The sequence below is a fragment of the Protopterus annectens genome, chromosome 10.part0 (assembly GCF_019279795.1).
Source record: "Protopterus annectens isolate FY-2018-M chromosome 10.part0, PAN1.0, whole genome shotgun sequence".
Lineage (NCBI taxonomy): Eukaryota > Metazoa > Chordata > Ceratodontiformes > Protopteridae > Protopterus > Protopterus annectens.
The window spans coordinates 899,201,246-899,215,924 of NC_056744.1; the positions used below are offsets into that span (position 1 = coordinate 899,201,246).

Below are 14,679 nucleotides of genomic sequence, written 5' to 3' on the forward strand. Positions count from 1 at the left end.
TCTGTTTCTTACTCTCCTTTTTAGTTGGAGTTGCTCCTTTTTAGTTAGAGTTGCATGTTTTATTAATTCCTAACTTAAAGGAACTTTAAAAGCTCATAATTTTATGTCCGAGTCCTGTGATCATGTTCTGCCACTTTGCATTCTTGTTTGAGTTGGGATTAAATTCTGTACCTTTTATCACCTGGAATGCTTTGGTTCAGTTTCCAGTTCTAGGTGCATGGGTTAGAACACGAGTGTTATGTGGGTTTTGGCTCCTAGTGGTCTGAGAAGGTTCTAGGTTGGCAGGTGATTTTCTTAACATCTGGGAGGATGGTCATTGTGATAATATAAAAATCAATGTGCAACCAGGACTTATGAAAATGTGATAAGAAAGTTGCTTGGTTTTCCACCAGGTATTTTGTGTTAGGTAATGGAGTTCCATAATTTCCCTGAGATCCATAATCTCTGCTGCTTTGTTTAGAGAAATTGAGTTTAGTCTGTCTTGCTCTTTAATGCTAGGTTCCAGTCAACTAGAACCATCACCTTCATGTTTTGAAACTGGTCTAGTACTTGCAGCAGACTTCGTTTGTGATACTGCGTGTATGTTGACCCTAGTAGTGTTATGTCCCTTCTAGATAGGTACTCTTAATTGTAGTGCATTTCAGATTTTCAATGTCTGTGACATTTTCACAATTTGAATGCTTGATAAACCTTTAATTAAAATCTATACCCCTTTATAGTTTTGACTATCTTCTACTGCAATACCAGGGTATGAAAACTTTTCCTATTTGTTGTGGACTGACCTGGCTTCTTGTGCGTTTTCTGAGTATGTATAATCTAGAGTAACTGTCCCAATTGGGAATTAATCCCTACATTACCAAGTGGGTAGCCAACTGGCTTACCAACAGGACACACACATACTGTCAAAGTGGGTGACTTCACCTCTAGCAAAAGACCAGTCACCACCAGTGGTATACCACATGATTCTGTGCTGGGCCCCTTACTGTTGAGAATTGATGTCTTAGAAGTCCAGGCAAACTTGGACCACCTGTGGCTAACAAAGTTTGCAGACAGTTGCAAATTGGGAGCAATCATGGAGCCCCCCAACGATGTTAATAAACTGAAGACAGGGTTAACAGAGACAAATGGTTTGTGCCAAAGCCAAGGATTAAAGCTAAATGCAAAATAAAAATGCATTATTCCCTTTGGGAAGGCTGACTTCCTTACTAATTACATTATAGACAGCATTCCTGTAAGTGTAGACCCAGTGGTATGTGATCTGAGTACTCGGGTTGATAGCAATCTGAACTTTCACAACTATGTACCCACAGTAGTAAGGATATCCTTCTGTAACACTTCTTGTAAGTAAAGGCATTGGATCTAGATGTTCTTCGTGTTTCACTGTTGCAGTCATAACTGTAGGGTGTTCCTGCCGGCAGGCAGCCCGAGGTCGGCCAGAATCCCAAAGTCTGGGTCCGGCGTCTGCTGCACCAGCAAGCACCCTGACGTCAGAAAGCAGGGGTATAAAGCTGACAGCCGACGCCATCTTCTCCAGTCTTTCTTGCCGTGCGGTGGAAAGCAGCTCGCAAGTCATTGGTTGGCGTTTTTCAGACAACGTGCTTTGATTGTCGTCGGTCCGAAGTTTTCTACTTCTCTTCTCAAGCTAAGTACCCCGTTGGGGAAACTTTTTTCTTGCTCCTCCAATGTCAGAAAAAGTTAATAATTGTATATCGTGTGGGAAACAAATACCTCATAAAGATTTCCACTCTTACTGTCTACCTTGCTTAGGCCCTGACCACGACGTTTCTTGCTGTCGGTTCTGTGCCAGGTTTAATTCTCGCACTATCAAGCGTAGGTACGATTGGGCCTTGAATTATTTCGGTAGACTATTTAATTATAGGATGTCGTCGGATACTTTACCGACAACCGGAATTCAGAAAAAACGCAAAGACAAGGATAGGCCTCCGAGGTCCAAACATGATATTTTGCAGCCGGAGCCAGCTTCGGGTTCGGCGGTCATCAAGTGAGGTGCTTTTGCAGCCCCTGTCGTCCGCCACTTCAGAACCGATGGCCGACACGGACTCCCATGGGGAGCCTTCTAGGCCCAGTATTTTATCTGCTGCAGGACCTTCGGACGTCACTCCTTCAGATGGGTCCGGAACCGCTGTGCAGGTACCGGCTTCTGAAGGGGTTTTCAGGCCTTCTGATATTACTATTTCTACAAAGACAAAGGCAAAGTCAAAGACTCCTCTTAAACCAAGGGTTTCTTCACAAGCTGCCTCGGATACAGCTCCCAAGTCCCAGAAGCAATTACTTCGGATGGCTGAAGATTTACTTACAATGATTAGGGGTTCTCACCCCCCTCCTGAAAAAAGGCCTAGACAGGATATTCCTTATGATTCTTCTGATCAGGCTTCTGTGTCTTCTGTCTCTTCCTCTGACCAGGATTATTATTTTCCTCCTTATGAGGATTCTGATGCAGAGGATTCTATTCCCTCTGCTCCCCCCCCCCCCCCTTGAAGATTTCTGTTTTGGGGAAACTTTACATGAGATGAGGGAGCATTTTCATTGGGAAGGTCAGGATTATTCTGCTTCCAAGAAAAGACTTAGGGAATTTCTCCTTCTCCCTCAGCACAGGCCTTTGGCTATTCCTCCTGTACTTGATATTGTGGATGATGCCTTTTCTGAAGCTAACCTAAATCCTGATTCTTTGCCGCCTGCTCCTTCTAAGCCTGATGGATTTTACAGAGCCCCTGACTCCCATCAGTTCTCATTTAAGAATCCTTCAGCTGATCCTGAAACCATTTCTCAGGGTTCTAGGGCTGCTAAGGCCGCTTCATCTAAAAATCATATTCCCTCTGAAAAGGATTCCCGTGCCTTGGACAGGTGGGGCAAAAAGGTTTACACTTCTGCTACCCTTTCTATTAGAGCTTTAAATTGCCAGTTTCACATGTTCAAGTATCAGCAATTTCTTTTGCCTGTTCTAAAGCAAAGGCTCTCTACCTTTCCTGCTTGTGCAGAGGACAAGGAATTACAGGATGTATTGCATGCAACTGAACAAGTTAGCAAACATAGTTTACATTGTGGTTTTGATACTTTGGAAGCTTCTTGCAGGGCTGCAGCCTCTGGTACTGTTATCAGGAGACATGCTTGGCTTCGTGAGCAGAATTTACCTGAACAGGTTAAGGCTAAACTGTTAGATGCTCCTGTTCAGCATGATGTTTTATTTGGTTCCAAGGCTGAGGAGGTTATTAAAAAGATGGAAGAGAAAGCAAAGTCTATGCAGACTGTTAAAGATTTTTTGCAAGTTCAGCCTCCTAGATTTTCTAGAAATTGGCCCTCCAAAAATTGGTCCTTTCCCACGACTGACAGGCCTCAAAGGGGAAGATATAGACGCTTCAGAGGTCGAGGACAGGCTCAGGCCTCTTACAGGTCCAGACAATGGACTGCTTCTTCACCTAGAAGGGGAGAAGACAGATCTCAATCTCAAAAGAAGCAGACTCAATGACTCTCTCAGTTTGGCTACAGGTCCTCCTTGCCTGGAGGCCCCTCTCGGAAGGAAACTTTCTCTTTTCTACCAAAATTGGACTCATATTACCCAGGACAAATGGGTTTTAGACGTGATTTTAAGAGGCTACAAATTCCACTTTCATACTCTGCCAAGGTCTTTGGGTTGACCAGATCTGCCAAAACATCAACGGTCAGAGGCCTTAAATCAAGTGGACGCCTTATTGGTCATGAAAGCCATCGAACCTGTTCCACTTCCAGAGATGGGAAAAGGTTTTTACTCCAGACTATTTCTGGTTCCAAGGAAACAAAACTCATGGAGACCTATTCTGGACCTCTGTGTTAAATACCTTCCTGGAGATTCCAAAATTCAAGATGCTTACTCTGCAACAACTTCTTCCCATGCTCTCCCAGGATGCTTGGATGGTGACATTGGACTTGAAGGAAGCCTATTTACACATTCCCATCAGACAGGGATGCAGAAAATACCTCAGATTCAAGGCAGGTTCAAGACACTTTCAATTCTCTGTACTGCCCTTTGGCTTCTCTACTGCGCCCAGAGTCTTTACCAAGGGCCTGGCTCCAGTAGTAGCTTATTGCAGACTCCAAGGAATTCAAATTTACCCCTACCTGGACGACTGCCTTATTCAGGCAGACAGCAAAGATCTTTTACTTCAACATCTGCAGTTTGTTCAGCGTCTTCTCCTACTACTGGGATTTTCAGTGAACACAAAAAAGTCACATTTGATCCCCTCTCAACAAATGATCTTTTTGGGGGCTCTTCTAAACACAAGCTTACAAAGGGCCTTCCTTACTCCAGAAAAACAAGTACAGCTGGCATCAATTTTCAAGACCTTGGCTACTTTAACTCAGCTCACTGCAAGGAAATTCCTGCAGGCTTTGGGCTGCATGGCTTCTTGCATCCTGTTGATTCCAAATGCAAGGCTTCATATGAGAACTTCAAGGGTACCTAAAGAGTGTCTGGTCTCAGCATTACCACAGCCTGGAAACAATGATACCTCTGATTCCCTGCCTCCAAAAAGAGTTCCTTTGGTGGTCCAGGGCTTGTGCTTTAAACGAAGGGAATCCCTTTAGTCTACTTCTTCCTGCTCAGATCATAACCACAGACGCCTCGGATTATGCTTGGGGAGCTCATTATCTAAACAATTGCCAGCAGGGTTATTGGACAAAGAAGCATCTACCCTGGCACATCAACCTGAAGGAAATGTTGGCAGTCCAAAATGCTCTTCTAGCCTTCCAGAATCTTTTGTAACCAGGACATCTTCTGATTCGCACAGACAATACCACAGTCATGTGGTATATAAACAAGCAGGGAGGTTCTCACTCATACCCCCTTTGCAGATTAGCCATGAGTTTATGGGACACTGCTCTAAATCTGAATCTGCATCTTCAAGCTCAGTTCATTCCAGGAAAACAGAATCTCTTAGCAGACAGCCTAAGCAGAAATCTTTTGGATCCTCACGAATGGATGCTAGACCCCAACTTATTCAGCAGGATTACAGCAGTTTGGGGTTGTCCTCAGATAGATCTGTTTGCATCCCATCTCAATCAGCTGCCTCTCTTTTGCACCAGGTCCTTCCACAAAACAGCTTGGAAAGTGGATGCCCTGTCTTTCAGCTGGAGGAATCTTTCGGGATACGCCTTCCCTCCTCTTCCTCTTCTGCCTCGGGTACTACTGAAAATAAAACCGGACAAACCCAGGATTATCATTCTGATAGCTCCAAATTGGCCTCAACAGTTTTGGTATCCAACTTTAAGACACCTGTTCTTGGAACCTCCATGGATTCTGCCTCTGTTTCCTTCTCTTCTGTCCCAACATCAGGGTCAGATGCTACACAATCAAATCAAGAGTCTTTGCCTGGCAGCTTGGCTCTACAAGGCCCTTTGATTCCTTCTGCTTTACCCAAACAAGTTTTGGATGTTCTCTTAGAAGCTAGGTGCCCTAGCACTAGAATATCTTATGCTTCTAAATAGAAAAGATTTTGTATTTGGATGCAGGATCGAGGTTCTGATCCTCTTCTTCCTGACATTTCTTCCATTTTACTTTACCTCACCTCTCTGACCTTTTGCTTAAAGGCCTCTTTTTTTCTTCCATTAAAATCCATGCTTCTGCTATCTCGGCTCATTACAACACTGATCCCCCCCCATTTTCTCTCACCAGCTGGTGAGACAATTCCTGAGAGGGGCTAAGAATTTAAGACCTCCTAGAACTCTTCCTGTTCCTACTTGGGATCTTAATTATGTTTTGGAAAAACTTACTTTACCTCCTTTTGAGCCTGCTGCTGCTTCGGACATCAAGTTCTTATGGAAGACAGCTGTTTTATTAGCTTTGACTTCTGCCAGAAGGGTGTCAGAGTTACAAGCTCTCATGGCTGTGGAACCATACCTTATTTTCCACCAAGACAGAGTTGCCTTGAGGACCAATCCTACATTTATGCCTAAGGTGATTTCTAAAGTGGCTTTAAATCAGACTATACACCTTCCTACTTTCTTTCCAAATCCTCAAAACAAAGGGGAGAGGATTTTGCATTCATTGGACGTACACAGACAGCTACGGTTCTACTTGGACAGAACTAAAGATTTCAGAAAATCTGATCAGTTGCTTATTTCTTATGCCTCCAGTTCTCTAGGCAAGGCTATCGCTAAACAAACGTTTCCAAATGGATTGCCCACGGGATAAGGTTTTGTTACTCTCACTTTGGGAAGCAGATTCCTGGTACTGTTAGAAGTCATTCAACTAGAGCAGCTGCCACTTCAGCAGCTTTTCTCAGAGGAGTTCCTACCAAGGACATTTTGGAAGCTGCCACTTGGAGTTCAGTGCATACTTTTTCTAAGCACTATAATCTCCCTTTGTATTCTAAGTCTAGGGCAGGTTTTGCCTCTGCTGTTTTGCAGGGCCTTCTGGCTGCCCCCTCTTCTACATAACCTCCTCCCTCTTCACAGCTTTGGGATTCCACCCTACAGTTAAGACTGCAACAGTGAAACACGAAGAACATAGTACAGTTGTGTACACCTACCATAAATGTAGATGTTCGAGTGTCTTCACTGTTGCAGTCTGCATTTCCCTCCCACCTATCCCCTCTTATCTTCTTCTTTTGTGGTGTATTTGTATTTCCCTTTTGGACACCTTTTTTTTTTTTTGGTTATTTTGGGGGACTTCTGACATCTGGGGCAAGAAAGACTGGAGAAGATGGCGTCGGCTGTCAGCTTTATACCCCTGTGTTCTGACGTCAGGGTGCTTGCTGGTGCAGCCGACGCCGGACCCAGACTTTGGGATTCTGGCCGACCTCGGGCTGCCTGCCGGCAGGAACACCCTACAGATGTTCTTCATCTCACATTGCTGCAGTCCTTACATATGGGTAGTCCGCTGTCCTCGGTCGGCCCGAATACCAAAGTATTAGGCTGACGTCGGTCAAGGCGCTTAAAACTGACATCAGGACGTCAGGGTACAAAAGCGCATGACCGACGTCGTATCCTCAGTCTTTTTTGCCACATGGTCCGATGCAGAAGCAGCGTTGCAAGTGCCGTTCGGCGTTCTGAAATTTTTCGAGTTCGGAGTTTCAGACCGAATCCAAGTTGGCTAAGTACCCGTTGGGAATATTTTGTTTTTCTTGCCTCAGTGTATTACGGATGTCAGAAAAAGTGAATAACTGTATTTCTTGTGGGAAACAGATACCGCATAGGGATTATCATTCTTTGTGCATTCCTTGTTTGGGGCCTGAGCACGACGTTGTTGGGTGTCGCTTTTGTGCTAGGTTCAATAAGCGCACTATTAAGCGAAGGTTAGATTGTGCTAGGCTGGTCTTGATGGCGGTGCAATTATAATATGCCGTCGGATTCTCCGGCGCCCGCTTCTACGAAGAAGCGCAAAGACAAAACAGTTAAACCCAGGCAAGATGAGTCATCCGTTCCGGATGCCGGTTCTTTAGAGGCTTCAGTGGAACCAGTGGTTCCGACGGAGACTTCTCTGGAGTCTCAGGGGGAGACTTTGATTTTGCAGGATGTGGCCTCTCTAGAGGCAGGTCAGGCTGAAGGGGCTTCTCAGGTTACTGTACTCCCCTCCCTTCCTAGGGTGGTTAGGCCCTCTCCTTCTGTTTCCAAGGCTTCTCCCAGAGGCAGGCCAGGTTTAGCTTCTGTTGGTGTCACTCCTAGTTCAGCAGGGTCTGTGCCTAAGAAGCACATGCTTAAAATGGCAGAAGATTTGATTACTCTGATTAGAGGTTCTTTGCCCCTCCTGATAAGAGGCCTAGGGTGGAGCCAGAGTTGGGAAGTTTTGAGCAGGCTTGGATGTTTCAGAGTCTTCGGCTGAAGACTTGCAGGAGTACTCTCCTTATTCTGATTCTGATGCAGATGATTCCACTCCTGCTTCTCCTCCAGAGGATTTTTCTTTTTCAGAGACACTTCATTCTATGAGGGAACATTTTAAGTGGGAAGGTCAGGACTTCTCTGATTCTCGGAAAAGGCTTAGGGAATTTTTGCTTTTACCCCAACATAGGCCCTTGGCTATACCCCCTGTTCTGGATGTTGTGGAAGATGTGTTTTCAGAGGCTTCCCTTAATCCTGATTCTCTGCCTCCTGCGCCTGTTAAACCGGATAGGTATTACAGGGTGCCTGAGGCTCATAAATATCTTTATGAGTCCTAGGGCGGACCCAGAAACTATTAGTCAGGGACCTAAGGGTGTCAAGGCCTCTGTTGTAAAAAATCCGGTTCCTCTAGATAAAGAGGCCAGAGCTTTGGATAGATGGGGAAAGAAGGTCTATACATCTTCTACCTTAGCTATGAGGGCTTTGAATTGCCAGTTTCATATGTTGAAATATCAAAACTTTCTTCTTTTTCAATTGAAGTCTAAGGTGGATGCTCTGGTGGAAGGCATTGAGTGTAAAGAATTACAAGATTTGGTGCACGTCTCTGAACAGGTGAGTAAGCATTCATTACAATGTGGTTTTGATGCTGTGCAGGCCTCGTCTAGGTTGGCTGCCACTGGTTCAGTTCTTCGCAGGCACGCCTGGCTGAAGGATCAGAATTTATCTGACCATGTTAAGACAAGGATTTTGGATGCTCCTTTGCAGTCTGATGTGTTGTTTGGTTCACCTGTGGAGTCAGTTTTGAAGAAAATGGAAGACAAGGCTAAGTCTATGCAGGCTGTTAAAGATTTTTGCAAGTTCAGCCTCCAGTTTAGTAGGAATTGGCCTGCTAAGGGGTGGACGTATCCTTCTTATGATTCTCAGTCTAGGGGTAGATCTAGACGTGGTAGGGGCAGAGCTCAGAGTTCTTTCAGACCTAGAACAGGGAGTTCCCCTGCACAATCTTTGGGTGAGGGCAGGGGCCAGTCCTTTCGTAAACAGGCCCAATGACCTACTTTTTCAGCTGCCAGATTCTTCTTGCCTGGCAGCACCTTTGGGAGGAAGGTTGGCACTCTTCAAGGAAAATTGGATTTTGATTACCCAAGACAAATGGGTATTGGATATCATACACCAAGGTTACAAGTTTTATTTCCATACCTTGCCTCCCTTCAAAGGCATGCCAGACGTTCCTCCTCAGCAAAGACTAGAGGCTCACAAACAAATTTCTCAACTACTTCAAATAGGGGCCATACAACCGGTCCCTCTGCCAGAAGTGGGCCTAGGATTTTATTCTCGCCTGTTTCTAGTACCAAAGAAAGGGAACACGTGGAGACCAATTTTGGATTTATCTATCCTCAACACATATCTGGACATTCCCAAGTTCAAAATGTTGACGTTACAACAGCTTTTACCTCTGCTGGGCAAAGATCACTGGATGGTGACTCTGGATCTCAAGGAGGCTTACCTTCATGTTCCTATCAGGCTCAGTTGCAGGAAGTATCTGCGTTTTCGGGCTGGGACTTTTCATTATCAGTTCTCTGCATTGCCCTTTGGCTTATCTACTGCGCCCAGAGTGTTCACGAAAGTTCTGGCTCCAGTGGTAGCTTTCTTCAGGCTAAGAGGAATACAAATCTATCCTTATTTAGACGATTGCCTGATTCTGGCCCAAGGAAAGGACGAACTTCTTCATCATTTACAGTATGTGATGGCAGTGTTAAGATGCCTGGGGTATTCTGTGAACGAAATAAGTCCAGTCTAGTACCCTCTCAGGACATGTGCTTTCTGGGTGTGAGACTGAATACAGCATCCCAGATGGCCTTTTTGACCCCGGACAAACAAAAGAATCTTTCTCTTTACTTCCACCAATTGTCTCGTCAGTCCAGGCTGACTGCAAGGACAGTCCTTCAAGCCTTGGGGTTCATGGCATCTTGTATTCTGGTACTTCCCAATGCCAAACTGCATATGAGGAAGCTACAATGGTATCTCAAAAATGTATGGACGCAGCACTGCCAGGATTTGGACACTGTCATTCAGATAATACCTTGCATTCAAAAGGAATTTTTGTGGTGGGCTCAGGAATGTCACCTAAACAAGGGACTCTCTGTGACCCGACCAGAGGCGAGTCAGATTTTAACGACAGATGCCTCAGTCAAAGATTGGGGAGCTCATCTAAATGGAAAATGGGTACAAGACACGTGGCCTGCCAGACTTCAACATTTACATATCAACTTGAAGGAGATGTTAGCAGTCCAATTTGCATTGATAGCTTTCAAGGATTTACTTCTTCCAGGGCAGGTGTTGATTCAAACAGACAACACAACTGTCATGTGGTACATCAACAAGCAAGGGGGACATTCATATCCTCTATGCAGACAAGCAATGATTTTGTGGGAGACTGCTCTCAGTTTACAGCTAAATCTTCAGGCAAGGTTTCTGCCAGGAGCACAGAACTCCTTAGCAGATGTGTTGAGCAGACAAATTATGGATCCCCACAGTGGAAATTGGATCCTCATGTATTTCAGAAAGTGACAGTGTTATGGGGAACTCCAGACATAGATCTGTTCGCTTCTCCACTAAATTACCAGCTGCCAAAGTTTTGCACAAAAGGTTTCATCCCACAGCTTGGAAAGTGGATGCTCTCTCATTCAATTGGAGCAATCTTCACGTGTATGCCTTTCCACCTCTGCCTCTCCTCCCAAAGGTACTCCTGAAGGTCAGACAGGACAAGCCAAACATGATTTTAATAGCTCGGATTGGCCTCGACAGCACTGGTACCCATTACTGAGAAGTCTGGTGCAGGAGCCTCCATGGCCTTTGCCTTGATTCCTCACCTGCTGTCTCAGGAGAACAGTCACTTACTCAATGTCAAACTTCACTCTCTACATCTAACAGCCTGGCATATTCTGTTTTAAACCCTGGAGGTCTCAGCTTCCACAACAAGTTTTGAATGTTATTTTGGAGGCCAGAAGGCCTAGTACAAGGAAAGTTTACACAGATAAATGGAGGAGATTTTTATTTTGGAGTACAGCAAAGGACTTTGATGTTTCTAAACCTAATTTAAGTGTTGCTCTTCAATACCTTACTGAGTTATTGGACAAAGGTTTGTCCTTCTCTATAAAGGTTCATGCTGCAGCGATTTCTGCTCACTATGACTGTGACCCACCATTATTTTCTCATCCTTTGTTTAAGCAATTCCTTAGAGGGCAAAGAATATAAGACCCCCGTAGAGCTCCTACTCCTGCTTGGGATCTCAATTTTGTGTTGGAGAAACTCACTCTACAACCTTTTGAGCCTGCAGCAACTGCAGAGTTGAAATATTTATCATGGAAGACTGCTTTTTTGTTGGCCATTACCTCTGCGAGAAGGGTTTCTGAATTACAGGCCCTTATGGAGGTTGAGCCTTTCTTAATTTTCCACAAGGATAGGGTGTCTTTGCGTACTAACCCTTCTTTTATGCCTAAAGTGGTTTCTAGTGTGGCTTTAAACCAAACTATTCATTTGCCTACTTTTTATGCAAACCCCCAAAATAAAGGGGAGAGGATTTTGCACACTTTGGATATGCACAGACAGTTGTGATATTATTTGAGCAGAACTAAAGGGTTCAGACAGTCTCAGCAGTTGTTTGTTTCTTTTGCTTTGGGTTCTCAGGGCAAACCTGTTTCAAAACAAACTATTTCTAAGTGGATTGGTTTTTGTATTGCTTTCTGTTATTCCCATCATGGTAAGGAGATTCCAGCTGGGATTAGGCCTCATTCCACTAGGGCTACTGCCACTTCTACAGCTTTTTTAAGGGGGGTGGCTACTAAAGATATTTTGGAAGCAGCTACTTGGAGTTCAGTGCATACTTTCTCTAAGCATTACCACCTTCCACTTTACTCTAAATCTAGGGCTGGATTTGCCACTGCAATTTTACAGGGCATTTTGGCAGCCCCTAATGCTTTATAGTTTTGCCATCCTCCCTTACCTCTGCTTTGGGATTCTACCCATATGTAAGGACTGCAGCAATGTGAGATGAAGAACATAGTACAGTTTTGTACCTACCATAAATGTAGATGTTCGAAGATCCACATTGCTGCAGTCAAACCCTCCCTCCTTCCCTCTGTAGTTAGAGGTGGTGGTGTGGTTTGGGTTGTACATATTGTAAATATGGTTAGTGCAGGGGTGGTTGGTTATTTTTTGCTGTTTTTTGGCTTTGGCCTTTCTTGTTAGGGCCTTCTGACATCTGGGGCAAGAAAAGACTGAGGATATGTCGTCGGTCATGCGCTTTTGTACCCTGACGTCCTGATGTCAGTTTTAAGCGCCTTGACCGGCGTCAGCCTAATACTTTGGTATTCGGGCCGACCGAGGACAGCGGACTACCCATATGTAAGGACTGCAGCAATGTGGATCTTCGAACATCTACATTTATGGTAGGTACAAAACTGTACTTTATGACTGCAACAGTGAAGACACTCTAACATCTACATTTATGGTATGTGTACACAACTGTACTTTCCAAGGATGTTATAATTCCATTATACTCTGCCCTCATCAGACCAATAATTGATTACAGTCCTGGATTTTGCATGTACCTAACCAGACACCTGCAACAGGAGATACCACAGAGGTTTCTCACCAAGAAATTGCAGGGTACACAATGTAAGTATTGCACAGAAAGACTGAAAGCTCTGTCACTGTATTCTGTCTGCTACAGGCGACTTGTGCCTAGCTTACAGGGAAGACTCCGATCCACCTCTGATGGAAATGCTACACATTTGTAAATCAAACTGCATGAGCGTCTCTCACTCCAGGCATCATAGCATGGCTTCTGACTTAACCAGGACATGCTGGAGAGATGGCTACATTTTGCAGAGACTGCCACTTCTGTGAACAAGCCTCCAGTTCATGTGAAACAGAGCCACCTCCCTGACCATCGTATGCAACCTAGATCAATGGATGGGTGACTGCAAATTCAGTCTTGGGGTTGCGCCCATGTCCCTCCTGGACAGAGGAAGTCTGTATTAACTACCATAGACCCTTAACATCTGCGAACTTCACTCACCCAATCACCGACAATTGGGGCAACACAGGATAAATATAGTTAGGCTTGTAAGGGTTCTAGAGCTGTTAGCCTAGTAACCCATTTATAAACCCATGACATAATGTAATCATTGCATATATTTTTCCCTTTCCTTTTATTTACTCCTTTAAACTGTAAACGCATAGGTAACTATACTAATATCCTTACTACTGCCAGTTATGATACAGTGAACCTTGGGTGTAACAATGCAGTTTAAAGGTGCAGGTCTCCTCTAGTGTGTTTTGACCGTCTGTATCATTCAGTTCCTCATATCCGTGAGATCACCATGCAAGTAATGTACTCTGTCGTCTGACATGTCACATATTGTAGTGCCAATCACTGTGTCAGGTGTGCATGGCATATTATGGATATGCAGATGCTGGGCTGCTGTGTACCACTGTCTTTGCTTTTGCGTACATCATGGGACTACAAAGCCAATGAAAAGAAATACCAATAAATAATAATGTTAAGCTGCTTAATTTCATGTCATTCAATTTCGGTACACATGCAAGTATTATTTCTTGTGACATAACTAAGACACGTTGGTGAGACAGATATATTTCAGAGGATTCCATGCTCTTGAACAGGCTCCACTTTCATGTGAAGCAAAGTTCATCCCTAATCCTATTTAGTCGTAACCTTGACTAATGGATAGGAATTCACAAATTCACTCCAGGTCTGTCCTCCATTTCTCTGATAAAGGCGGACAGTAATACCCAAACTATCATACCCCCCCCCCACACACACACACACACACAATATCTAGAAACTTCTTAACATACCCCCTCCTAATAAACCCCCCATGATACACAGGGGACTAAATTGGGTTGGATTGCACTGCTAGGCTTCTAAAGACCATGATGGTTGTTAGCCTGATATGTACTGATGAACCTCTACCTTGCTTTTACAGTGCAAGTGCTTTCTCTTATTGTATACCCTTAACATTCCATGATGAAATTTTTATAATCATGTCCAGTGTTGCGTAATTTAAGTAACCCCGTCTTAGACAGGAATTGGGTAGTCCTGAATAGTCATAACACTGTGTTCTTGTGTGGATGTCTCTCTTAATCTTTGGATTGTATGGTTCTTTCCATCTGCCTTAACAACATGGTTTCTCCCCGTTTTGTATAGCTAGGTTAATTGGACCTAATCCTACCCTTCTAAAATATCTTGACATGCTTATCTTGACATGGGTATAAGAATAGATAACTACAGAAAACACCACCAAGGTATACCCTTTTTAGGTATCTCCGTATTTAGATTTTATAGTTCTTTCTGACCGTCTTAATAGCATGGTTCCTCACTTTTTGTATAGCTAGGTTACCTGGACCTAATCCTGAATCCTAAACTATCCTAACTTACATACTTCATGTAGGTATGAGAGTGCTAACTACATGAGACACTGCAAAGATTTCCTGAATAGAACTTCTTTCGGCTGCCCCCATTAGGGGTCGCCACAGCAGATCAACTATTTCCATTTCTTCCTGTCCTCTGCATCTTGCTCTGTCACACCACCACCTGCATGTCCTCTCTCACCACTTCCATAAACCTTATCGTAGGCCTTCCTCTTTTCCTGTTACCTGGCAGCTTCATCCTTAGCATCTTTTTCCCAATATATACTCTGCATCCCTCCTCAGCACATATCCAAACCAACGTAATCTTGCCTCTCTGGCTTTGTCTCCAAACCTTCCAACCTGGGCTGACCCTCTGTAATACACTTATTCCTAATCCTGTCCATCCTCGTCACGCCCAGTGCACATCTTAACATC

The 14,679-nt window shown here is 44.2% G+C and overlaps 1 protein-coding gene across 1 annotated transcript in view; it reads left to right on the plus strand.

The window, feature by feature from the left end:
* ABCD3 (ATP binding cassette subfamily D member 3) overlaps window positions 1-14,679 on the plus strand; it is a 1,370,685-nt gene that overhangs the window by 958,807 nt on the left and 397,199 nt on the right. The window contains exons 14-15 of the mRNA XM_044085690.1: window positions 7,553-7,579; window positions 12,627-12,707. Coding sequence (XP_043941625.1) covers window positions 7,553-7,579; window positions 12,627-12,707 — 108 coding nt within the window. The remainder of the gene's footprint in view (window positions 1-7,552; window positions 7,580-12,626; window positions 12,708-14,679) is intronic.